Consider the following 24619-nt stretch of genomic DNA (forward strand, 5'->3'; position numbering starts at 1 on the left):
CGCAGATAATCACAAGCAAAACATTTTTATCTGGACAGTGATTATGTATTCCAGTCTCACTCCAGGCTCTGTAACAAGCTACACTGGCTCCAAATCTTTCTGGGAAACACTGTCATTAAGTTTCTATGTCTGCTTTTCCAAACTGCAGCTCATCTACATTTTCTATACCGTGATGCTGTATGTGCAAAAGGGGGAAAAAAAAAAAGATAGAACATCTCACATCGATGGTTAATGTGTCCTTGAATTTTTGTGACTGAAAGTGACTGAAAATAGGTTAACAATAGGGATATTAGTGGAAGAGCAGTTTGAGATAAAGAAATCAGACAATTTTGGTGCACTGGTACATATTTATGCTCAGATTTGTTCAGTAAAGTATGCAGCAAAAAAGATAGGTTAAGTAGAAACAGTAAGCTCACTCGTCTGGGAGACATTTTGCAAAAGTCGCGTGTGTTTAAATGTTGAGCCCTGCCTAATTCGTGATACTTACTCTTGACATCTGTCTCTCTCATTCTTTCTGTTTTCTTTCACATTTAGCAGCAGATTTACGCTTATATTTCCACCTAAACGTCTCTACGCTTGTCCTATTCCACCATATTTGTTTACCTTCACAGACTGCAGCTAGAGCGACGTAGGTCAATCATGTGCTTCAAGCTTCCGTGTGGTTTTCAGCGGATTCATCCGAGTGCTTTGTTTACATTGAGTGTGTACCTGCATTTCAGAACTGCATATCTGGAAAACAAATAATTTTGCTCAGCAATCATGCATCAGAATTAAGAATAAATACTAAAATGTAGAACAGAAACTTGACATTCAGCTCACCCTCGGTGTGTTTTACTCCTGTGCCTGTACATAGGACATGTAATACGGTGCATTCTCTAATGGGGTTCTGTCATTTCAAGATTTTAGAGAACAATTTAAAGTGTCCTTTGAGACATCAACAGTGATCTTCTTTGAAGAATAATCTGGGTCTGATATAATTTTTCCATTAAAAAGTTCTGTTAAAAATTCTTCAAAAGACACCAACGTCTCCTCCCATGTTGGAAAGAAACCTGAAAAAAAAAAAATTAAACCGAGCAAAACGTTTTCATTTTAAAAGTCTAACACTTGAGATTCTTCCTAATCCAGCCATTAAATTTCCAGATGCGTGTGGAAGCTTCAACACGGCCGCGTGCCTCAAAGCTCACTGGAACTTTCTCACTTTTTCTTTTTCCCAAATTCTGGAAAACACAAGTCTGTACTGTCAGCTTTAAACACTGGCGAAGGAACGCAGCAACAAAAGAAGGAAGAAAAATTGTGCAATTTTTGTTTACATTTACTGTACGTATCTGCCCAAAGAAAGAGTTTAATTAAACCTAACTGCACATGACAATAAAGCTACAAAATAAAAGAGTGGGTGATGTGATTAGATCATGGATTTTCTTGCTGCACAAATTATCATATTAATAAAAGTAATTTCCTCTGCTTTAGGGTTTTGGGTTGAATCCAAGTTCATGGAAATACATTGTGTGAAATATAAGAAGATATACTGTGTGTGTTGATTTAGGATTATCTGAAAATGAGTGTGCTGATTTACTTAACTATTAAGCATTAAAATAACTGCTGATCTTTCACATATTATGAGCACAGTGCTGGGATATTACGGGCTTTAAGTGTCTCCTGTGGCGGCACAGAGGCTCGCTGGTGATTACTGTCGCCTTATGAGAAAGAAGATCCTAAATTTGAACTCAAATAAAGCTTCATTGTGCAATTTGCTGCTGTTCTTTCCATTTTAATAACATTACAGGACACGCTATCCGTATTGTCACCTTTGAATGTCCGCATAAATTTGAGCCAAAAACAATCTTCGTTTTTCTTTCTTTCTTTGTGTATGTCTTTTATTTTGAAAAACTCTTGACAGCCACTGTGTTTGAGGCATTTAATTAAAGTTTGCAATTCAATAAATGCTAATATTTGAAACTGAAAAGGTGCCTTCATGAATTTCTTGTTTTCAAATAGCAGTTGCCTTGAGCACACAGGAGGCACAGCCTGTATTCAACAAATAATCATTTTTTCAGCTGCTTTGGACAAACCTTGTAAATGACGCTTTGTGCGATCTTGTGCAACACTGTGAGGTTTTGTGAGATTTGTTGGAACTTAGAGTATGGTTTGAGGATGAATTTCAGCTACTACCGCAACCCATTTTAGCTCAATATCTGTAAAAGCACCTGAGCTACAGCCATTAGCCATTGTTGTGATAAGGCTGATTAGCTGTGGAGGTCATCTTGACTTAGGATGACTCCAAAGGTTTATCAGTTGTAGACTTCCATCGAATGATTACTTCCTGAAAGACTCTTTAAAATCCATCCCCTGGTTCACGCAGAGTCACAGGCAAAGACATTATCCCCCCTTCGCCTTCAGCAGTGGGTGATAATTACCAGACACTTGTCTTGGCGACCTATACTTGTCGAGTAATATTTATGTGTCCCATTGTGCACAGCACAAGCTAAACTGCTGCAGTAACTTTCCGAATATGTGGATACAAATAGCAGCAGTGCATGATTTGGTTTCCGTTCATCTGTTCACATTTAATTATTAAACACAGAGGCCATTTTTTTTTTAACCATGGTTCTTTCGTTTTATATGTCTGGGATAAATGAGAAAGAAAAAAACGGTTTCCGGGTTTTATAGTTTTCGGTGAAAGTGTTCCTTTTTTGTCTGATTTGGTGCCTGCACAGTCGTTTTAGTCAACGTGATACAATGTCCTTGGTAAACAGGCATCATTTTTTATGGCTACCTGACAGGTTGTTTAAAGACAACCGTGGAGCAGAGTTTAGTGGGGTGATACACAGCTTCTTACAAAGCAAACAGCGAGGATGGAGGGGAACTTTGTCTGTATTTATAATAAAAATGATTTGCTTTCAAGCTGGCAACTACACTCCACTGAACAGTGCTGCAATAAAACCGTCAGAACAGAAAAATGATTTAAAAAAAAAATCTGATTTCGTCACTTACAACAAATTAAAGGCCTACCATTCTTTGAAAGAATGCATATCGCCCGTTGCCTTTCATGCTCGAGATTTAGGCGAAGGTCTTTTTATTTTGAGAAATGGTGGTTCAAGAGATATTTTACAGAAATAGCAAACAAACGAACACATACAGACTCAGGTCCGAAACATCCACTTTCAACAGCGGGCGATAATAATTAGCGTTTCGGTGACTGGCGCGTGTCAAAGTGCCAGGAGCTCTCACAGTTCGGTACTGTGCTGTGACCAGATTCGTGTCAAGTTGCCCGTGTCAACGTGCCACTGGTTCTTTGTTTGACTTTAGGAGCCTTTTCATGTCTGGATGACTCATTGGAGTTAAGTGGCTCAACAATTAAACGTATTCTTCTGAAAATGATCAGACTGAAAATGGGTGAAAACAAACAGCCAAAGTTCAAAAGAAACCTTTGAAGGTCCCTCAGGAGGTCTGGAGAACCAGTGATTTTGATCAAAATCACTTTAAAAGATTACAAGAATGTCTGAGTCTTTGGAAGCAAAAAAAGAAAGAAAAATGAAAGACATTTGACTTTTACATAAACACAGTGAGCTCTGAGCTCCTTGACTCTCTGAGTTCTTTTTAGGAAAATGCTTGTCTTGGAACTATGAAAAAAAAAAAAAAAACAAAGATATATCTGCAATAGTTTGGAAGAAAGCGTTTTAATGGCTGTCATGTCTGATTGGCTCAGGATCTGGCTGTATTCACTAATGGCGCTTTAGAAAAGAACTCAGGCACAGAGCATCCTTTTAGTAAGACCGTCCCTGCAGTCAAAGCTGGTTACAGCTTCATCATTCTGTTCAGATGTGTCTCTGCAAGTGAGCAAAAGAAACCAGAGGGAGAGCAGTTCTGAATGAAAACCAACCGTTCCCAAAACTTACTCTGAGCGGGAGACTTCGCATTATCACAAGAGGTAACATGATATTCTTATCAAGGTTGGACCTGTCATTTCTCAGCATAAAATCTTAGTCTAAAGCTCTGGCATAAAACGCAGCGGGTGATATGCGTTTCTTCAAGGACTTCGCGGCCTTTGATTAATAATATGTATGAAACTGATCAATAAATGCAGGTGCTTTCTTTCTGTTTTTCCTGTTAATCAAAGAGTGTTATTAGGCTGTGCTTTTCTGACCTGCGGGTTCTTTTTCTGCTGCTAAATGCTCTGGAAATGTTGAAATGAAAACCCTTTGTCATCCGTAAAAGTCGCATTGTTTTCCAGATCCTTATCTTTGATTTTAATTTCAATGATTTGCAGTAGAAGCACGCAGGATCTACTGAGAGCTTGGTGGCTCCGCCAATGGATAAAATGAGTACATTTTAGTGGACTTTTTTTTTTTTCTTAGTGATTACTAAATAATAACTTAAAGTCACAGACAGCTGGCTGAGTTTGAACATAAAAACAAAGCTGCGTAGCTCTCACACTGCACTTTTCATAATTAAAGTGCAGTCTGATGCCAAAATCTATTGCAGCCTTTATTATTTTATTTTTTATTTTTTCTAAACTTCTATTCCACTGCAAAGTCATTTTGGATGTAAAATCCTTAAGACCCTGTAATAGCCTAAGGCAGAAGTGAAATATAGATACAAGAATCCTGACTCAGTCTAATAATAAGCACTAGAGCTAAAAACCCTTAATTTATTGCGATAAAAAGTGCAAGCATGTGTTAGCATGCATTGAAATTTTTGACCAGTTATATGACCAATTTAGACTAAAACTGACATTTAACATTTGTCACTAGCGAGACCGCATGCTATGGCAAAAGAAGCTATGCAACTGAGAATAAAAATGCCTTCTATTTATATTTAGCGGACCTTGTTTTTGATTATAAGCATTGCTTCAGTCAAACCAAAAAAATGTCCAATGAGACCTTTATTCTTTGAACAAACTGTCATACTTGTTTCTATGGCACAAAATGACACAGTCAGTACACGTTATAGTCAAAACCATCATTTGCCGTGTTGGATGTTTTTACAGGAGAGTGAACATGTGAAACAGGACTGTACATAGTCTCACCACTTTAAACTACAAACTGTTTAATTTAGGAAATATTTACAACTTCCCCTACCCCAGAGATTTAGATTTATGAACGGAGAGGGAGATCTTCTCCTTCCAAACTCCTCAACAAAGCAGGACCCATGTTTGACATAAACATTAACTTTACATAGTTTACAAATATAAACAAACCTACTGAAATGTGAAAACTCATGTTAAACTGAGATAGCTCAGATCTTTGGGAGTGGGGATCTGTGGAATGGTTATGAACAACTAATATCTTACCTGTTGTGAGATAGATCTTTGAGCGACCTCAGTTTGGAGAAATAAAGTTTAATTCTGACCGGGTTAATGAGCTAATGGCTAGTCAGTGCGGAGCCAAGACCAATATGGATTGCTGCTATCTTAAATGAGTTTAAAAAAAATTACATATTACACCACAGCTACATCTGATCCATTAGCTGTTTTTATTCAGCCGCATGAGGTTAATGGAAAATCTGTATGCAAATCTAAAAACTGTTTTAAATACTGCAGAAACATGGACTTTTTCACAGTCCTTTTTGTTATTGTTTATTATTTACATTAAACATGATGTAAAGTTTAAATTCTCAATATGACTGGTTCAGATTTTTGTGTCTAGTTACAACATCTTCTCTTATTCTTTTTTAACAGAATTAAGTCTAGCCTATCGGTTCAACCCTCCACGAGAATTCCTCATTCCTTTAGGAAAATTAACTGCCTATCTATGTATTAAATGGTCATTCTGGCAGAAAGATCCTGCTGGAAGTGCCCCAAGATGCACAAAGTGCTACATCTTACACTTACAAATAACCACAAAATTTAATGCAAATGACTACTGCAAGTTCACGACGATATAAAGGTTGATAAAATGGCATTTGCATAAAACATTACACAACTTTTGAGATTTGAGTTGTTTTAAGATGACAGCCAAACATTTTGTTCTTCGTCCTGCTCAGACTAGGTCATCAATCTGGTCAAAACGAACGACCACTTCGTCATCTGAGGTCACACATCGACAACAGGTAAGATATTAAGTGTTAATAACCTTTCCGCAGAACCCCACTTCAAAAGATCTGAAGTGTCCCTTTAAGGCCTGAGCACACTGGATTCAGTTCAGAGCTGCTGTTACTGATGTGTAACTTTATATTGGATAATGTATCTTTAGCGTGTTTGGCTTGTCTTTTTCCAAGGTCAGGTAAACAAACTGGAACACTGGTTGGTTGTCAAACTGCAAGGTTTAGTTCAGGTATTCTGTCCAAACAATTCTCTTTTTTTTTTTCATTAACTAAGCTTGCAGCCATATTCAGTTTGCCAGCTGACCTTTTCCTCTTCCACTCTGTTGCTTCTCTCAACAGGAATAGTAAAAAAAAACAAACAAAACAAAAGAAAATGAAAAAAAAAAACCTAACATGATGTCACTTTGCCTTAAAGCAAGCAACAGTCACTGCGTATTTATCGACCTCACAACATCCAATTAAAGTTTAACATCAACTTCTAGAAAATCAAAAGCAACAAAGACCTGGACTCAGAGTAGCAGCACTCACACACTTCCAGTGCCTTCCTGTCTCCAATCCCTTCGCATTCAAAGTTCAGTCTTCATGGTAATAACCCATTCTGTGCACAGGTCCTGCAGTGGGACCTAACAACATCCAACGCCACATGCAGTCTTCGTCTTTGTGATACCTCACAGAAACATTTTCACTTCAGCTACGACATTGCATATAAAGGCTTTTAAAAGATGAACGTAAAGCCACAATAAATCCATATAATGAAAAAAAAAAAAAACCTCCTTGCAGAGCTCAGCCTGATCATTTCTTGCTAAGCCCCCCTCATCAGATCAGACAAGTTTATCCCTCCTCTGAAAACTTCGCTGTACTTTTCTTTACCTCCGTCCCCGCAGCTCCCTAATTTCACAGGAAAATGAGCCATAAGAAGAAAACCCATTACCATCAGCAAAAGATATTTCAGGCAGAGAGAAAGGCTAAATGTGCTGCTCAATGACCATAGCAGCCAGCAGGCTTTAACGGCCTCGTGTGTCCATCCCTATCACTTCAATTTGCTCTCAAAATATCTAAAGTACATGTTGGGGAAGGAGCACTGAAAACAGATCTCCTAAGGATAAAAAGTGAGAGGGTATGACAGCAGTAAATTGGCTTTTTTCTCCCACGAGCTTCGCTCCAGACGTCCCCTGCATGCGAGCAATTTGAATTGTGCTGTAATTGCTTATGTTGCTTCTCTCTTCATGCCGTTTCAACAATGGAATTTGATCTCATTACTTTTGCCCGTGGTTGAATTCTCGGTGTGAGAGGAATAATACTAAGCGGTGTGATTTAAAAAAACAGAAGAAGAAGAAAAATAAAACACGAGAAAGCAAAGCGAATCTGCTTTTTGGTGCACAAAGTGAGGAGAATGTGACAACACACTGGTTTGAATCTCATTCCCTTTCTAAATGAAGCAACTCTAAAGAGTTTCCCTTTGATTTTCTGTACAAAGCAGTTTAGCTTACTCTCTTATTAGCTTCTCTTAAAGGCGATTATCTTGCCCAGCTGCACCATGAAAAAGGGAAGGGAATGGGGTAGCAGGGAAACGGATGTGACACGAGTCATGAAATGGAAATCAAAAGCTGTGCCCGAGCCCAGGTTTGGGTTTTTTGAGTGCATGTATGGCGAACGTGGCCTTGGGTGATGTACTTCTTGTTAAAAGTACTGCTCTATGTGGAGCGTTTGCCCAGACAGCACTTTTCAATTCACTCATATCTGCTCATGTTGTTCCCTTCCTTTCAGGGAAAACCACTCGAGCAAAAAATCATTAAAGGATGAGTGGGATCTTGTAAATCTTGAGAGGGCTCAGGAGGGGGGGAAAAGAAAAAAAACTAAATAAAAAATCAAGTTTGGGGATTAAAAAAGAAGTGCTATAAGAGATGAAAGACAAACATTATGAGCATGTACACTTCTTCTGTGTAGCTGTCCTCTGTGGTTCACTTGCGAGTGCTGCAATGGATTCGACAGCGGTAGCGATTAGAAAATGTAAGCTGACAATAAGATCGGCGCCTCAGTGGTTCCAGCACTCCCGGCCCAGGATGAGAGTTGGCAGCAGCAGTAATGGCAATGCGAGTACTGCTTGGCTAGCTTTTCCCCGCTGACTTCCTCTGGCACCCGATTCAGTGTTGGAGTCCTTCTCAGAATATGGCGGGATGACGTTGAATTCCTCGCTCGCTTCCTCCTCTTGTTCCTCTTCCTCACTGTCCTCCATCTGTAACAAGACAGAAAGAGCGATTCCACCGATTATTCAGAGCAGTGACGCGTGGAAGGAGAGCTCAGAAAGGAGGAAGTCTTTAGTTCGTAAAAATATTCCAAAGCTACTGCCAAGGCAGCGTTTGAAGTGACATATGCATCTGATTTTGCTGAATTAGCTCTGATACATTTTGGCAACTTGTTTTGATTGATGTTCAAGTGTTGCTTCTACTAAAAGTGCCCACCCTCTGATATTTCTGTGGAAAAATATGTTCCTAATGATCGCCAGACTGACAATCAGACATCCACTAAAGGACTTAGAGAGTCTACAGTATTTATCATTTTTATTTGTCAGATCATTATATTTTGTTTACACACTTTTAATTTATGACAGACGTATTTTAGCCACTCTGGAGCACGAACCACTGATGAGTATTCTTCATCCATCCCTGGTCCCGTGCCCTTCTCTCCTGCTGGCTCCAAGTCTAGTCCAGCATTTTAATGTCTACCTCCAGGTCTCGCTTCCCGCTGTTTCATGGCCGTCCTCTCATCCTGTTAGCCCGGGGATTCCAGGTCAGGGCTTTGCCGATGATCTTCCTGTTTGGTGTGTGTAGAATGTAGACAATCCATCTCATGTGCCTGTAGAAGAGCTCGTCTTTCACAGGCAGCCGGTTTGTGCGATGTAGTTGTGGATGTGCGGCACCTTTCCCTGACGGGTGCTGATGAAGAGCTGCATTTTCTTCATGTTCTCCTACACATCTTGGAGCCATAAAAATGCACTGACTTGATGTTGGTGTTTAAAATATGGACCATGGTTTGTAGCGACTAAAACCTTCTGTGTTCCAGATGTTCTTCAGCGAGTTGAACATATTTTATTTTATTTGACTTCTCATTTACAACGATGACCTGGCCAAGAGGCAACAGCAAAATGCTAAACTTCCAGAAAACAATTACCACCATGAAGGTCATTCTCCACACATGACTAACATCACATACGAAGAACCAGAAAGCAATCAGAAGCTGGTGCACTTAGAAACTATTGTTCGTAATGCGTTATTGAAAGTTGATAATGAGATAGAGAACGAAGTGATGGCCAGTTGACATGTGAGAACAGATTACAATGATGAGTGCTGAAAGGAGCACCGGTGGCAAAACGGACTGCAGCGCGACGGATGACATCCAGTTTATGAAGATATATCACCGTAATCTGAAAGGGGGAGGGTTGTCATTATGACCATGGTATGCTTTGCTGAGTAGGTGAAAGATGATTGTAGCCTTTGTCTTTCCAATATGAGCTTTCACATCCACAAGAAAGGCATCCAGGTCCTTCAGTGCCTCTCCTTCAAGACTGATTAGTTCAGTTCATGTTTGTGTCGCTCTTAAGGAAGAATCTCATTGAACTGTTGGAGGCTGGTTGGCGACTCAAAAACATGGGTAAATTGTAAGAAACTTTGTGTTTTCCGTTGCACTTTCACTGAACTCTGAATGTGTGTGTGTGACCAAAAATGACCAGCGAGCCATGTGGCTGCATTTTGAACTGGCAGTTTTTGAAAACTGTAGCTTATTTTCATGGGTACGGCTTGGATTCTTGCTCATGCACAATATTCTGTTGCCCACCTTCGCCCACATCACACCCACCCAGGCTCACTTTGTACCCACCTTGACCGCCACCCCCACATTTACGATTTAATCTACTGGAGGACACTTTTGAAATGCAGATAAGCATATTTAGATCAGCTTTTATTAGTTATTATTATTTAGCGTCAGCATGGTTTCTCTACCTGGATTTGTGTCAAAATGCAGCTCTAGCACTTCTGGGACGTGTTGAAGACGCCTTCAGTCAAACTCAGTTGGGTTTGAGATGTCAGCGATGACTCTGTGACTGTCCTGAGAGCAATACTGCCACACAAACCTTTTGAACATGTTCACAACTCAAGTGATGGGTCTGTGAGTGACTCACGCAAAGAAATTAAGAAGCACCGTGAACACTGGGAGACATTCTGGAGACTTTCTCACAACGCTATTTGCCGACAAGTTGGTGCCCAGAGAGATGCTACTTTTAGTCTTTTCTTTTTGAAGTCCAACTTGGGCTGAGATCAATGTCCAACTTTTCTTTGTGTTTGTTGATGGGTGAAGGACAACAGTGCCAGGTCATCGAGTTGGATCCAGGGTGTCCACTGTATTCCAGTCCTCTGGGCTGTGACCATCTTTGTGATCCAATGAATCGGCAGCAGGAACAGGATGTTAGACGAGGTTTGAATTCTTGTCTCAGCTTTCCGATGCCACCATGTCACAGGACATTAAACCGAGGCAGCTGCAGTCTGGGCAGGTCAGATACCTCTGCCTCTCTCTTCTGGCCAGAAGCTGCTTCTAATCTAATTCAGCACAGGCTTTAATGACACCCAAAATGTGGGACCTGTTTATATCCTCAGAAACCATTATCTTCTATAGGTGTTTTACAAAGGGCATGTGATGCATTCGGTATATGTTTCTACTCTTAATCTTTTATATGTGCTGGACATACAAAAGTTTTTATTTCCAGCAGGAAAGCTTTAAGAAACATTGATTTTAAGAGTTATTGCAGTCATAATGGAAAAGTAGTAATGCCTTTTTGGAATATATGATCTTGAATGACTTCCCCCCCCCCTTCAGCAATGCCCTTTTGCAGTAATTTTTTAAAAGAAATAAAAACAAAAGTGTTTTTTTGCAAAAGTGTCTCTAAAATGACATTCTTGGAAGATCAAGCTTTGCTGTGAGGTCAAAGACATTACATTTGAACAAACTAAAACAGTGATTGTTTTTTCCCCTTTTGGTGGGGATGTCAAACCAGCCAGTAGGCAGGTGTTATGTAAATAGTTTTACAGATTTTAACATGATGATGCAGAAAGGTAGAAAAACAAAAGCCTGGACTACAAGGCGTGTTGGCCAGCTGTGTTTTCTGTGAGACTCCCTTAGCTGTTACATTTGCAGAGCAACTTTAAGGATTTTTACACGCACAAAAAGTTGGCAGATTATTTGCATCACTACATAAACTTTTCCACAGTGCTCCTGTGAATTTAGGCTGAACTAATCTGGTCTAGTGGCTGTTTCAGATATACAGTGACTCGGGGAGGAAGAATTTAGGATTAAATTTCATTCTTTTTTTTTCAGGAGAAGGCTAGAGACTAGACTAGAGTCTCTAAACAATCTAGACAAAGATTTAATCAGAGTTTTCTTTAACAATGTCTTTCTGTTTGCCACTCTCCAATAAAGCTTAGACTGGAGAATAATGTGGTTTTGTGTCCCGTCTCTCCCATCTGAAGCTTGGATCTCCTTCAGAGAGCTCACAGGTGTCTTGGTGTCCTCTCTCACTGTTCTCAGTTTGGGACGGCCTGCTCTTGCTAGATTTACACTTGTCCCATATTCCTTTCATTTCTTGACAATGGATTTAACAAAACTCCTGCGGCTGTTTAGGGCCTTGGAAATCTTTTTGTATCCATCCCCTGACTTGTACTTTTCAATAAATCTTTCTCTGAGTTAAATTAGGACGGTCACTTATTCAGCTACTTTTTTTACATTATATATTTTTATTTAACTGTCATTACTTCACAGAATTATGATTTCAATTTGACACTGAAGAAGGTTTATTTTTATTTTTTTATTTTTGTCAAGACAATTATTCTTGACCATGATGGATTTATGACAGTAATAAAAGCATAAAACCTCCAAGAGGGGGAAACATCTTTATAGGCACTGTGGCTCCAGTGATTACTTGTTTAAAGTTTAATTAAAATACATCCAGTGGTTCATGAGATACTTTGGTAACAGACACAATAAAACACACACACACAGTCAAAGGCAAAAACATTATTACAAATCATAAAAAAGTCCAAAATAAACTTTTTTAGATTATATTTTTATATTTCTTCTCTTGCCACTTTTTAATAATCTTTCATATGTTTAAAATTAAAAATTTCAGGAAAAAAAAATCAACATTGATGGAAACAGAACAGAAGCTGAAGGGCGCAGAGGTTTGTGCCTTTTGTTTATCTGTGTGTATGTTTGCAAAAAAAAAAAAAATCACAAGAGCCTGAAGGACAGATTTAGTGAAGAGGTACAAAGTTGTCCAATGGCCCTAGATTTAGTTCCTGATAAATGTATTTAAAATGGGGCATTGGCCTTCTTGTTTGAGGGCACGTTATCTTAGTGCCACTCAAAGTATTTTTATTATAAGCAGTCTGAGGCGACCTTAAATGCAGCGGATCCTTCACTGAAACACTGAGTCCACAGACTGAGCTTTCATCACAAACCTTTGCTTGAGTTTCGTTTCCGGTTCTTAATTTAACATGACCTTCAACTACGCTCCTAACTAACTAGTTCCCCTTCTGCAAGAGTACAGCAAATCGTTTTTCCCCCAGAATTAATGAGCATTTTCATTAATTGAGTTTTTTTTTTTTTTTCAATTACAGTTTAAACACCATGTCGGTGCAGTTTGGTGTTAAACAGGAGGGAATGTACCATTTATTGCTTAGAGTAGGCATGATTTTCTGAATTTATATAAATGAAAGTGAACGTAACGAACTCGAGCACAGAGAGTGTAATTCTGGGTGTCCGGAGATAAGGATAACAAGGAGAGGATTTTTAGAATATATGAGGATTACAATGGTAAATATGGGGCAGATAAGTGTGCTGGCATGAATATTAACAGTAAAGATTGAGTCTAATACTTCAAACACCTGCGGCTAATCCCCGACCACGCTGAGAGGTGGAGATAGGAAAAGGGAGGAAACAGGAGTAATCTGAGATTAAACAGGAAGCCAGGGCCCAACTCATTGCTGCAGTGATACAGAGGTGCTAAGACCCGATATACAGTGTCTAATGCCAGCACGTGGTGAGGCGGAAGAAGAGGGAGTACTTACACTGTTGAAGTCAGGGAGGGTGTTAACGCTGACGGGGACTCTCTCCTGGTAAACTCGTGGGGAGGGCTGAGAGACGGGCACTGGAGTGAGTTCCACCGGCGGGGGAGCAGAGATTCCCATGGAGCTGATGGCGTCGCCTGAAACAGAAGCAGCAGGGGACGCCTTCATTAGCCTCACATCGTTATTCATCTTTGGATCATCACTGAAACATTATCAGCGTGTTTTTCTATATCTGGAGCGGCTCACTCTGTAGATATGATATATAATTGATAATAAAATCTATTTTTTAACATGCTGACGAAAATGCAAGCTTTAAAGCGTGTACCTTTGTGTGGAAAGGTCAGGAACAAATATTTTACCTGTTGTATATAGATCTCTGAATGACCTCAGTTAGGAGAATTAGAATTAAACTGTCTCTTTAAGCTTCATCACTAACTTGGGCTCATATTAAATTTTCATAGCAACATTACAATGTCTAATCTGAATAAATGAATAATTAAAATCAAATATTAGAATTATAAATGGAAATATAATAGAATATTATCACACACACCATAACATTAAAACTATGTAGTAAATGTCAAGAAATTCTAACAGTGACCGCCCTTTGGCTCCCCACACTTATATTATGGTTTTACATCGATTTCAGGCTTTTTAAAATGTTTTTAGACCTGACTTAAACCTTGCAGAGCATCAGAAGGCTGCCATGACGGAGAAAATTGTCAGTTTTTTAAAGATTTATTGCAAATAAAATTAATAAAACACGGCAAAATAGAACAAATAGTTCCAGGATGCTGTCAAGGGGTTTTGCGAGTTAAGATGTTAACTAATAACACCAGAGCTACCACGGGTGTTTGTTATCCTACGGAAACAGCTGAAGTGACTAAAATTAGGTCAATTAGTAAACTTACCGTTTTTTTTTGTTTACCTACGCAAACTAGGGCCGACCTAATGTAGGTCAATCCTGTGAGTAAACTCTTTCAAACTGCACAATTTGATTCAAATGTTTAATTTTATACTTTGCAATGAGTACCTTTAACTGTATATGCATTTCTTTTTTGTACATTTGTACTAATCTATTATAAGCTGTATTTCTGAATTTTCTTTTCAGGAAGATTCACTTTACTTTTAGCTGTTTGACAGTTAGGAGAAAGGAGGAAAACAAATGTTAAAAATAAAACTAAGAGCAATGAGTCACGTACGAATGGGCTGTTTTATGACAAACATAATGAGCTCCAGTGCCGACCTGTCAGCAACACAAAATTAACTGATGAACTGTTTATACATGATCTCACTGGAGTGAAACAAAAAAAAGAAAGAAAGAAAGAAATCAAGCAGTAAACTTTAAGTTTTTTATGTATTGCACTAATTCACAAGGTTTTGTACATAAACAATAGTTATCTTAAAGAAGGAGGAGATGACGTTTCTGGGTTTAAACCAGCAACTTTTAGTTTATGCGCCTGCTCCTATAATCTCCTGGATATCTCCCGGTCTCCTGCGTTATTCCCAGAAGCCCACTGTGCTCTGGCAGGCTAAAACAGAACGGCTCCGCTCCCATTGTGCTTCTTTATCTTCTATTTGCATTGGTGTGCAATCACAACTAATCTCAGCCTGAACATTATTTCCGGAGGACAATGTCGGGTAGAAAAACAGAGCACGAAGTGTCGAGAAAACCCTCACATACAGCTTGATTGTTAATGAGGCCAGACTCAATTTGGACTGTTATTTCCAATTAAAACAACCTGTTTTAGTGTCTCTTGTTCATTCTGCGTTCCTCAGCTCAGACTAAACAATGAATACACTCATAGTAAATGAGCCGCCTCGATACCTGAGCAGTAAATATCGAGCAGGAACATGTGATGTTCCCCTGCTCTTCTCGGTCTGGCAGAAACGCAACAAGAAGCCACATTGTGTTTATCAGATTTGGTGAGCGGATTCACTGAGTCTGCAGAGTTTCGAAATCACATTCCCATTTGGCAGGCAGCCAAACACCAGAGAGTACGTTCCTTGCTACTCATTTATTTATAAGAAAGCATTACGGTTCAGTGATTCGCCCTCTAAATCATCAATTATGACCCACCTCATTTCAGTTCTGTAATAAAGCGTATTACAAAATGCTCCGTTAGATCAGCATCTCCACATTAATTTAGATAATGCTCACATTTGACAATTAGAAGATAACATTTCCTTTGTTATGCTGACAGAGGAGGGATCGTTAGCTACAGGTTACTTGTATGAAGCATTAAAATGAATTGCTCAAACTGCTGTGCTGAAAGTATGTCTATCATTCATGTTTTCACTCTAAACTCTGAAAAGAATCTGACTTCAGGCGATAGTTGACACCTTCTGAAGTGTGGCTCTGTGGAAAGGTTATGAACTATTAACATCTTACCTGTTGTAGATGAATTTTTTCAAGACTTGGCTTCTTTTAGAACGGCACTATTCCACTTTAGTCTTGGTCTCATTTCTGAATCGTTAGCTTGTTGAACCAGTCAGAATTAAACAAAACGACTTTGTTCAAAGAGCTATGTACAACAGGTAAGATATTGTTTGTGAGACCTAAGCTACTGCTGTATTTATGATCTATAACCCATACTTGTAATAATACCTTAAATCTGGGAGCTACAATAAATAAACGATAAACTACATCATAAAGCAGCAATTGAGTACAAAATTTTACTTTAAAAAGTTTTGTGGCTGCATGACTGTGTAGCGTTTTTACCCTGAAATCATGAAATATTTCAATAAACGATCAGGATATTTGATATTATTTGCAGCAACCAGTGGTTCAGATTAGCATTTCTCTTGTTTTAATCCACGCAGTAGAGCATCACTGCCGTGAACGAGCTGCCCTGTGTGGGGATTTGGGGTTTTGTGTTTCAGTTTATTGTTTTTTGTTATCATCTTGTTTTCTGTTTGAGTTATTGTTCAGTTTAGTTCTTGTTCTTCTTGTTCTTGCTTGCTGTCACTATTCACTCCTCCTCTGTCGTTCATTTGTCTACCTGCCACGCCCACTTACACCTGCCCCCAGTCCTGGTAATCATTCCACCTGTGCACACTTTCCTAATCACTCCCTGTGTTTTAAAAACCCGGTCATCTCTTCCACATGCCGCTGGTTCATTGCTTCTGGTTCCCTGCTCATTGCCCTTTGTCCACGTTTCCTCGTTCCACGCTCCGTTTATTAATGTTTGCATTTTGTTCCGGTTTGTTGCTGCCACTTCAGCCTTTTTGTTTTGTTTGTTTTATTTTAATAAATTAGTTTTCTTTGAAATGAGTCTGCACTCTGGGCTCGTCTCCGTTTCCCCTCATCTCGACACCCTGGCGATGTGCTGCCCCTCAGAGTTGTGTCATTTTACTCACGCAGGCACATATTGCTGCTGAACATATGCAGGATGCGCTGACAGCCCTGCCAGTCATTCCCGCTGCCTTCGCACGTGCACCACTGGGACACCTCGGTGCTGCTGTTGCTCACATAGTTTGGAGTCATGATGGTTCCTGAAAGACAAAGTTTGAGAACTTTTAAAATCGTATTCCTCCTCGACTGAGGATGTGTGTTTTCACCTTACACCTTTATGGAAGGTGAGAGGCAATAAAACCAACAATCTTAGAGGGTCTGTGCATCTGGTGTCAGCAGTTCTCAAGCTCTCAATATGTATAATTGCAGGTCCACAAAATTGCTTTTTGAGTGCAGGGAAACAGGAGGAAACTAGAAAAATGGCCTTTTCTGTGAAAATGTTGAGTGCCGAATGACTTTGCTGAAATATGCTAAAGAAGCTGAAACTGAATTGTTAAAGCTAAAAGAAGCAGAACACTAGCTAAAGGCTAAAAGCAGCAAAACGGTACCTAAAGTTAAAAGTAGCAATAGGCTAGCTAAACGCTACAAGTAGCAGAACAGTAGCTAAAAAAAGGAAAAGTAGCAAAATGGTAGCCAAAAGCTAAAAGCAGCAAAACAGCAGGTCAAAGCTAAATGTAGCATAAGAAGACAAAAATAGAGCAAGTATGCTGAAGCAAATTTGAAATTGAAGACATTTCTTTTGGAATAATATTTAAAAATAAAGTTAAATATTCTGTAAAGTATAAAAGTTACAAAAACCAAAAGTCATGGCACCCATCTCCTGAACTTTTTCATATATGAATGGCTAAAATAGCTCAAAGTATGCAGAAGTAGTCAGATTGCAAAAAGTGTGCAGATAAATCAAAAACAGGAAAACAACAGTGTGAATGCAGACTCAGCAATGTTAGCTGCACCGCTTCACAGAGCTGCTAAAACGTGACTTCTTAAATGAAGTGAGCCTAGAAGCAGCAGGTGACTGACCGTTTGTGGATATTTAGCGCAATAAAAGGAAAATCATAGGTCGGCTATCAATGTTAGACAGCACTAATTAGGTCTGTGAGTGGCTGTCTGTCTTTTTTTTTTTTATTTATTCCAGTAGATTTCTATTTCTGCTCTTTATACCGGTTTAATTTGTTTTTCTCCATCTCACCTATGAGTCCAGTATAAGCCTTCAGGCACATGGCTCTGCTCTCACGCACACAGCCAGAGGCAGAAACAGAGGAGGGCTGGCAGTTTTGTTGAAAATCAGCAAACCGAGATCTGAAACACACACATGCACACACACAAATACAAGATATGCACAGAGGAGGAAATTGTTTTTTATCTGAGCACAAAGAAAACGCTGTGCATTTTAAAGTGTGTTTGAATTTTTCATTTTAGGGGCTCAAAGATGTGCTAAATCAAATCAATGAAGGCAAAATAAACTAGAAAAAAAGATGCATGTTCATGAAAACCACACATTTAGAATCTCTCTCTCTTTATATATATATATATATATATATATATATATATATATATATATGTGTGTGTGTGTGTGTGTGTGTGTGTGTGTGTGTGTATGAGAATGATTTTACCTTATTTTCAAACTATGCAGTAGTTTAATTAAATATAAAATCACAAAAATCCTCTTCAGCTTTGACAGAAACAGCAAATTTCTGAAAGTTTTACAAGTAGCTGACATTAGTAGGTACACATATAGAGCGTCGTGCGCTCTGACTATTATTATCAAAAAGCAACCTGCTGCCGTTTGGAGACTGTTAATGAGCTTGGCACAACAACTGAAGAGCCCACCTGCTACTAGTATGATTAAAATGGATGTCAACAGCTCCAGAATCTACTGAGTCATTATTTATAACACTGTCTTTTTATTTTCTAATGAGGAGATTAATCAAATTAAAGTAAAAAATTTGTTTTATTGTTGATTAAATTCATGGAATCCAAAAATTTTCCCGAGCTGACTTTTTAATATAGCCTCATTTAAAGAAAACTGAGAGCTTACAGAGTCTGTTACTCAAATATGTGAGACCGTTTTATTAATATCACTCAAAGATTTTATTATTAATAATTCAAAACAACTCTGAACCATAATATGTACATCTGAAGACATGTCTGTGACGAGCATTTCACTTCTGTTCCCACACTGTTTATTAGAAACAGATGGCTGCCATGTGGAGCAAAATAAGTCGTTTTTGTTTTTTTTCTTTAAATCTGTTGTTAATATGCAGCAGCATCCCCCTCTCCGTTTCAAATGACGCTCCAGAAAATGATCCCTTTTTTCGTCATTATCTGTTATTTACACACAAAGGAAATTTCACTTCATGTAAGTAAGTTTCATGCTTTAAGCAGAGTAAAACAATCAGGAATTTGCTTGCCTCAGTAAAATTAGCTATAATCAGACCAATGTGTATTCCTTCAAAGAATGCTAAACCTTTTAATTCTCAGATGTTTCTGGTGATTTGCAAATAAAATCATTTTAAAGCAAATTCCACACAACATGGCAGGTTTTTACGTGGCACTGCTTGTTCTTCTCTTGCATTAATCAGCCTGATTTATTTCACTATCCTGCTCCAACACACCTGGTTTGTATCAATGGGTTATTAACAGGCTTCTGCAGAACATGAAGAGGTGATTTAACCACTGAATCAGGTGTGTTGGAGCAGGGAAACAAGGAAAACATGCAGGATGGTGGCCCTCGAGGACCAGGATTGGCCACCCCTGATTTAGAGTTCTAGAAATAGATGTTGGCTTTATTTCTCTGTTGTGCTGTATACTAATTGAGAAAATAACTGGCAGGGATGAATCAATCGTGAGTCGAGAGATTTGGTCATTTTCTATCCTAGAAAGGAAGTCATGTTGCCTTCAGCACGAAGAGGAGAGCTCAGCTGGACAAATTCAGTCCATGAACTGTATCGCTGTCCTAGTTGAGTCCTACCTTGTGGTTTGTATATTCTGTGGCAAATATCTTTTCATCTGGGAGAGCATCGGCCCGCTCTTACCTACACAGCTCGTCTCTGGAGCAGTAGTTCTGCAGGTTGAGGCAGTTGGGCTTGCCCACCCTGTCCTCCCCTCTTGAGTTCTCCTCATAGGAACACGACGGCACGATGGTTTTCCTCCGCCGCTCGCCGCACAGCATGTCCGAGCAGGGACAGAAGAGCAGGGCGAAGCTGTACTCCTCCGGCACGCGCTCCAGGAAGCGCCGCAGGGCTTTGTGGCACTTCTGGCGGTTGCAGCTGTTGTCGGTGGCGGTCGCCCGCTTGGTGCAAGCCACGACGTACTCGGACCGCAGCGAGCCGCACTTCTCGTACAGGCCGCAGTCCTGGGCCGCCTTCAGACACTGGTTTTGGCCATCCAAAGAAAGAGAGGAGGCTGAGGAGGGATTCAGGAGTAAAACAGAGTATAGTGCTGTATATCAAGGGGGGGAGAAAACAAACGTGACCACTGTTTTATTTTGTATCTAAACTGAAGAGAAGTACTCTACCTGCCATGATGGAGGCCATACGGGACATCTCTATGTTCCTCACCAGGTTTAACTTTAGTTCCTCATATGGGGACACCTCGTACTCATCATATGCTACAAAAGATGAGAACAATCAGGTGCAAGGGGGTTAAAAGGGATTGCTCAAATCTTTCGAAGTAAGGTTTTGTGGAAGGGTTATGAGCAATTAATATTTGACCTGCTGTAGATATCTCTTTGAATGACCTCGGTTTGTTTATGTTTATTCACTCACTCACTACATTGTGGTCACTGCTTTATAGACTAAATAGTGATAAGGAGAGCCTAGTTGTTTTTTGCATTTCAAAACCCTGTTAAACAGAGCAGCATTTTGATTATGTGCTGAGTAATCACAGGCGTCACAAAAATGAACGCCAGCAAGACACATTGGAATACAAGCCTTAATCTAAAGTGATTGGCAGCATAATTTGGCTGGATTTGGCTGAGAAAATGTAATTAACATCATCTGGTCCATAACACTTCCATGAAATTTAGTTACACATACAGCATCTGTTACATTTCTTTGTTTATTGTGTCTTTTTACACGACCACAAACTGTAGCCGCAACTGTAAAAACCTTCACTTCACTAAAATCAAGAATTAATATCACCTACAAAATATTTCTGTGTAGAAGAACTGCTTTTAGAGTCGTAGTGTGTGTGCAAATAATAACACGGAGCCGCGCAGCTTTATAACGGTTGAAAAGTGGCTTGGTTTGCATTGTGATTCGCATATGTTTAAAATGTTTCATGTTCGGACTTTTAACACTTTAAATATAGTTTCAGCTCACAAATTTTTAATAATTATCTAAAACCGAGTAAACGACACACTTTATGTTAAAGAAAAAAAAATTAAAGGTATTTTTAACAAGTCTAAAAGTCACAATAGCAGTGAATGAGTGAACAATTTAAACGCAGCCATAGAGTTTAAATCTGAGGAATTGATAAGTGATCGGCCAAGGCCAATATGGACTGCTGATATCTTAAAACAACTCTAAACTTTTAAAAAAAAAGTTTTTTATTTACATATAATTCTGTGGTTATTTGGCAGTGCAAATGGTAACAGCAGGTGTTAGCTTTAGCACTTCTTGTCCAGCCCGAAACGCAAAAATATCCTGATATTTTTGCCAGAATAACCATGTAATGTAAAATTAAAGGCATAGTAAAAGTTTATAAAGTAAAATTTTGGAGATTGAAGTTGTTTTATGATGACAGCCATCCACTTTTGTCCTGCTCACATTAGCTGTTAGTTTGTCAGAATAAACTCTTCCTCCAAACTGATGTCGTTCAAAGAGCTATCTACAAGAGGCAGGAAATTATTTTCTTTTAAACTTTTCCAAAAAAACCCCACTTCAAAAGATATGAACTATCCTTTAAGGGAGTTGAAATGTCACACACACACACGCTGACATTTTTATCCACCTGCGAATCTCACAGTCCAGTACACCTTGAGGCAGTGCTCCTCCCTGCGAGAGCCTCGCTGACATTTGCACACTTGAAGGGGGCGGTAATGCTGCAGAGCGTTCTGGGCCTCCAGACACTCCAGGCGGGCATCGGAGCTGAGGGGCGCCACGGCCTCCTCCGCCGCGCAGTACTCCAGCAGCCGATAGACGCCCGTGCAGGACAGCTCCTGCATGCAGCCCTGCTCCGCCAGCAGACAGTCCAAAGATGCAGATGCTGGCACGCTACCTGGAGGAGAGGGAGGCGTTATCGGCAGTGAGCGCCGAGGATCGTTAACAACAGTGGGTTCATCATTCTACAAACCGGCATTAATCCTTAAGCTAAATAGGCTTTAATTAGACAGCGGAGAAAGATGATTGCACTCCTGAGGCCCCGTGCTGCACTGCTGGTTACTATGCTGGCAACGAAGACTGAGCTGAAACTACAGAGTGTAGCGACGTAGGCAAAAACCTCCAACCGAACACAAGAGCACTGGATTTAAACCTGATGATTATTTTTTCATCCTCTCATTAGGATGGCTTTCACTTTTTTAAAATGCACTAGATTTATGTAAATCTATAAGTAAACTTATAATGTTTCCCTTTAGTTCTGTATGATCCCATAATATTGCCCAAAAGCAATAATGTTTTTGCCCGTGTGTGTGTGTGTGTGTGTGGGCCCGTTTGCCTCAGCTTTAGCAAAATAGCTTATGAACCAGCGCACGTATTTGAATGCAACTTGCAGACGGAAATCATTGGATGCAACCGATTACGTTTTGGGGTCAACCCCATTCAAGATGGCTGCCACAGCGAACTGACCTTGAAAAGCATGGAAATGGCTAGAAGTCAATCAGTTTTACAAATGCTGACCTAAGATTTGACACAATAGCAGTTGGGAGTCATTTACGACGCATACCCTGAGCGTGACGTCTTGTGATGACGTTATTTTCTAAGTTAGACCTCCATAATCCTCAACAGAGGAGGATCTTAGTCTGAAACTCTAGCATGAAAGGCGCCGGGTGATGTGCATTCCTTCAAGGAGTGTTAGGCCTTTAATTGTTGTGGCAGGTTTTGATGCAAAAGTGAACAAAGATGACATTTTGATACGTATTTGGAAATCATTTCAGCAATTTTTGACATTTATTTTCTCAGCTATAATTCAGAAAACAGATTTTAGTTTGTAAAGGCACACACAACACTGCAGGCATTTTCTTTTGAGTCACACAATAAATTAATTTTTCTACTGTGTTGATTTAACTCCATGTCTCATACATCACTGTCGCTGACATCTTTCCAAAACACATTTTCTACAAGAGACAACTTTTTCTAGCTTTAATTAGGATGACAGACTCAATGTTCTTGTTATGTTAAAGAGCTTTTTAGAGGTAGCTGCTCAAAAACATTACATTCATATGCCTGGCATAAATCTTGCCAAGTAAACAACTAGAGAAAAAAAAACAAATCCTCGTTTTCTGTAGCAAAAAAAAAAAATGTTGTTCAACTGCCAATTCTTGAGGATTGGATGTTTCCAAATCTACAAAAAACATGAACCATTACCACAGCGGCATTACTGAAATAGGTCCTTTTGTAAAGGAGCTAAAAGCTTTCTAAAAAAAACAAACAAACAGTGCATTCATCTACAAAATAAAACTGATGTGCCATTATAAATGATCAGACTCTGAACGGTAAAGAAAATGTGATAAAAGAGGTACAAATGTGATATACCGCGTGGCCTTCAGATACAGAGCCTCATTTACCGGACAAAAGATGGCTGTTATTAGAGCTGGACACAAGAGGAGCTCGAGACAGAACCTTTCGCAGCATCATTTATTTGGAACGAGCCTCTTTCTTTTTTTTTCCAGCGTAGCGTCAGACACCGTCTCGTCATGGAAACATCACAAAACCTGTTTATTCAACACTTTTCAGCTTTTCAACCACTGCTTGGGCTTCCAAATGCTGCTTTGATGCAGAAAGTCCATCTGGGCAACACATTCAGACAACCAAGTCTAAAGCCCACTACCTCTTTATTTATTAATTTTTTTTCTAATCTAACAGGTGTATTAGCACATGGAACTCCTACGCTGAAATTATTGCACTGTATTACCCAAGTACTTACATTGACAACATGATTCAAGATGGCCGCCACAGCTAACTCACCTTAGCAGATGGCTATAAATACAGACATTAAGCTAAAGTTTGGTGCGGTAGTAGCTGAGACTGAGACTCTGAGCGTTTACAGACTGTCCAAAATCTTTGTTTGAAATTTTGCCATTAACTATCTTGAGTCCGCTCTGTCTGTCTGTCTGTCTGTTAGCAAATATCTCCTGAACCACTGGATGAATTTTGATGAAATGTTCAGGAAACAAACACCGGATGTACATCTACAGCTAAATAACTTTCGGAGCAAGCCCGTTTCAAGATGGCCGCCACAGCCGACCGACCTAAGAAAACACAAAAGTGGCTCAAATTTAGTCAGTTTTACAGAAGTGAGGTCGTAGCTGAGAGTCAATCACGACACGAACTCCAACTCTGCGCATTGCACAAGATCGTTGCCTAAAACCTCAGCGTTAACTGTCGGAGTCAACCCTGTCAGTCTGTTAGCAAAATATCTCATGAACCACTGGATGGATTTAAATGAAACGTTCAGAAAGCGATCAACGGATGTACATCTGCAACTGAATAACTTTTTGGAGTCGATCCAATTTAAGATGGCCACCACAGCTAATCAAACTTAGCCAACACAAAAATGTCTATAATTCAGTTAATTTTACAAACACTGAGCTAAGATTTCCTGTGTTCATAGCTGAGAGTTATCCCTAACATGTACTCAAAGCAAAACCTCCCTCATTTCTCAACATAAGATGATCTTTGTTTAAAAGTCTGGCTTTGAAAGGCAGCGGGTGATATGCATCCGTTCAAAAGATTCTAGGCCTTTAGTTTATTTTCAATATTTAATATATCTTGTTGACATAAAACCATGCATGCTCACAATCAAAATCAAATTTGAATCACCATTAAAACTAGCGTCCATGTTGCTGGGCTGTGCCCCAGAGTGCCAGAAATCCAAACCAGAGACCTCCTTGCTGTGAGGCGCCGGCGCTCACCGTGACACCACCTCGTAGCGCCGTTTTAAAAAGATCACCTCTGTACCCCCCATTCCTCATAAACGTCCACAACAGGGGTTCCCCCCCCCCCCC

At 39.6% G+C, this 24619-nt stretch overlaps 1 protein-coding gene across 1 annotated transcript in view; it reads right to left on the reverse strand.

The window, feature by feature from the left end:
• Positions 1-4609: 4609 nt before the first annotated feature.
• gfra3 (GDNF family receptor alpha 3) overlaps positions 4610-24619 on the reverse strand; it is a 30725-nt gene continuing 10715 nt past the window's right edge. Inside the window, exons 2-8 of the mRNA XM_017437798.3 lie at positions 21406-21672; positions 19970-20062; positions 19488-19857; positions 17642-17751; positions 16518-16652; positions 13158-13294; positions 4610-8278 (exon numbers count right to left, since the gene is read on the reverse strand). Of these exons, the coding sequence (XP_017293287.1) occupies positions 8078-8278; positions 13158-13294; positions 16518-16652; positions 17642-17751; positions 19488-19857; positions 19970-20062; positions 21406-21672 (1313 nt within the window). The 3' untranslated portion in view covers positions 4610-8077. The remainder of the gene's footprint in view (positions 8279-13157; positions 13295-16517; positions 16653-17641; positions 17752-19487; positions 19858-19969; positions 20063-21405; positions 21673-24619) is intronic.

Source organism: Kryptolebias marmoratus, linkage group LG13 (assembly GCF_001649575.2).
Source record: "Kryptolebias marmoratus isolate JLee-2015 linkage group LG13, ASM164957v2, whole genome shotgun sequence".
Lineage (NCBI taxonomy): Eukaryota > Metazoa > Chordata > Actinopteri > Cyprinodontiformes > Rivulidae > Kryptolebias > Kryptolebias marmoratus.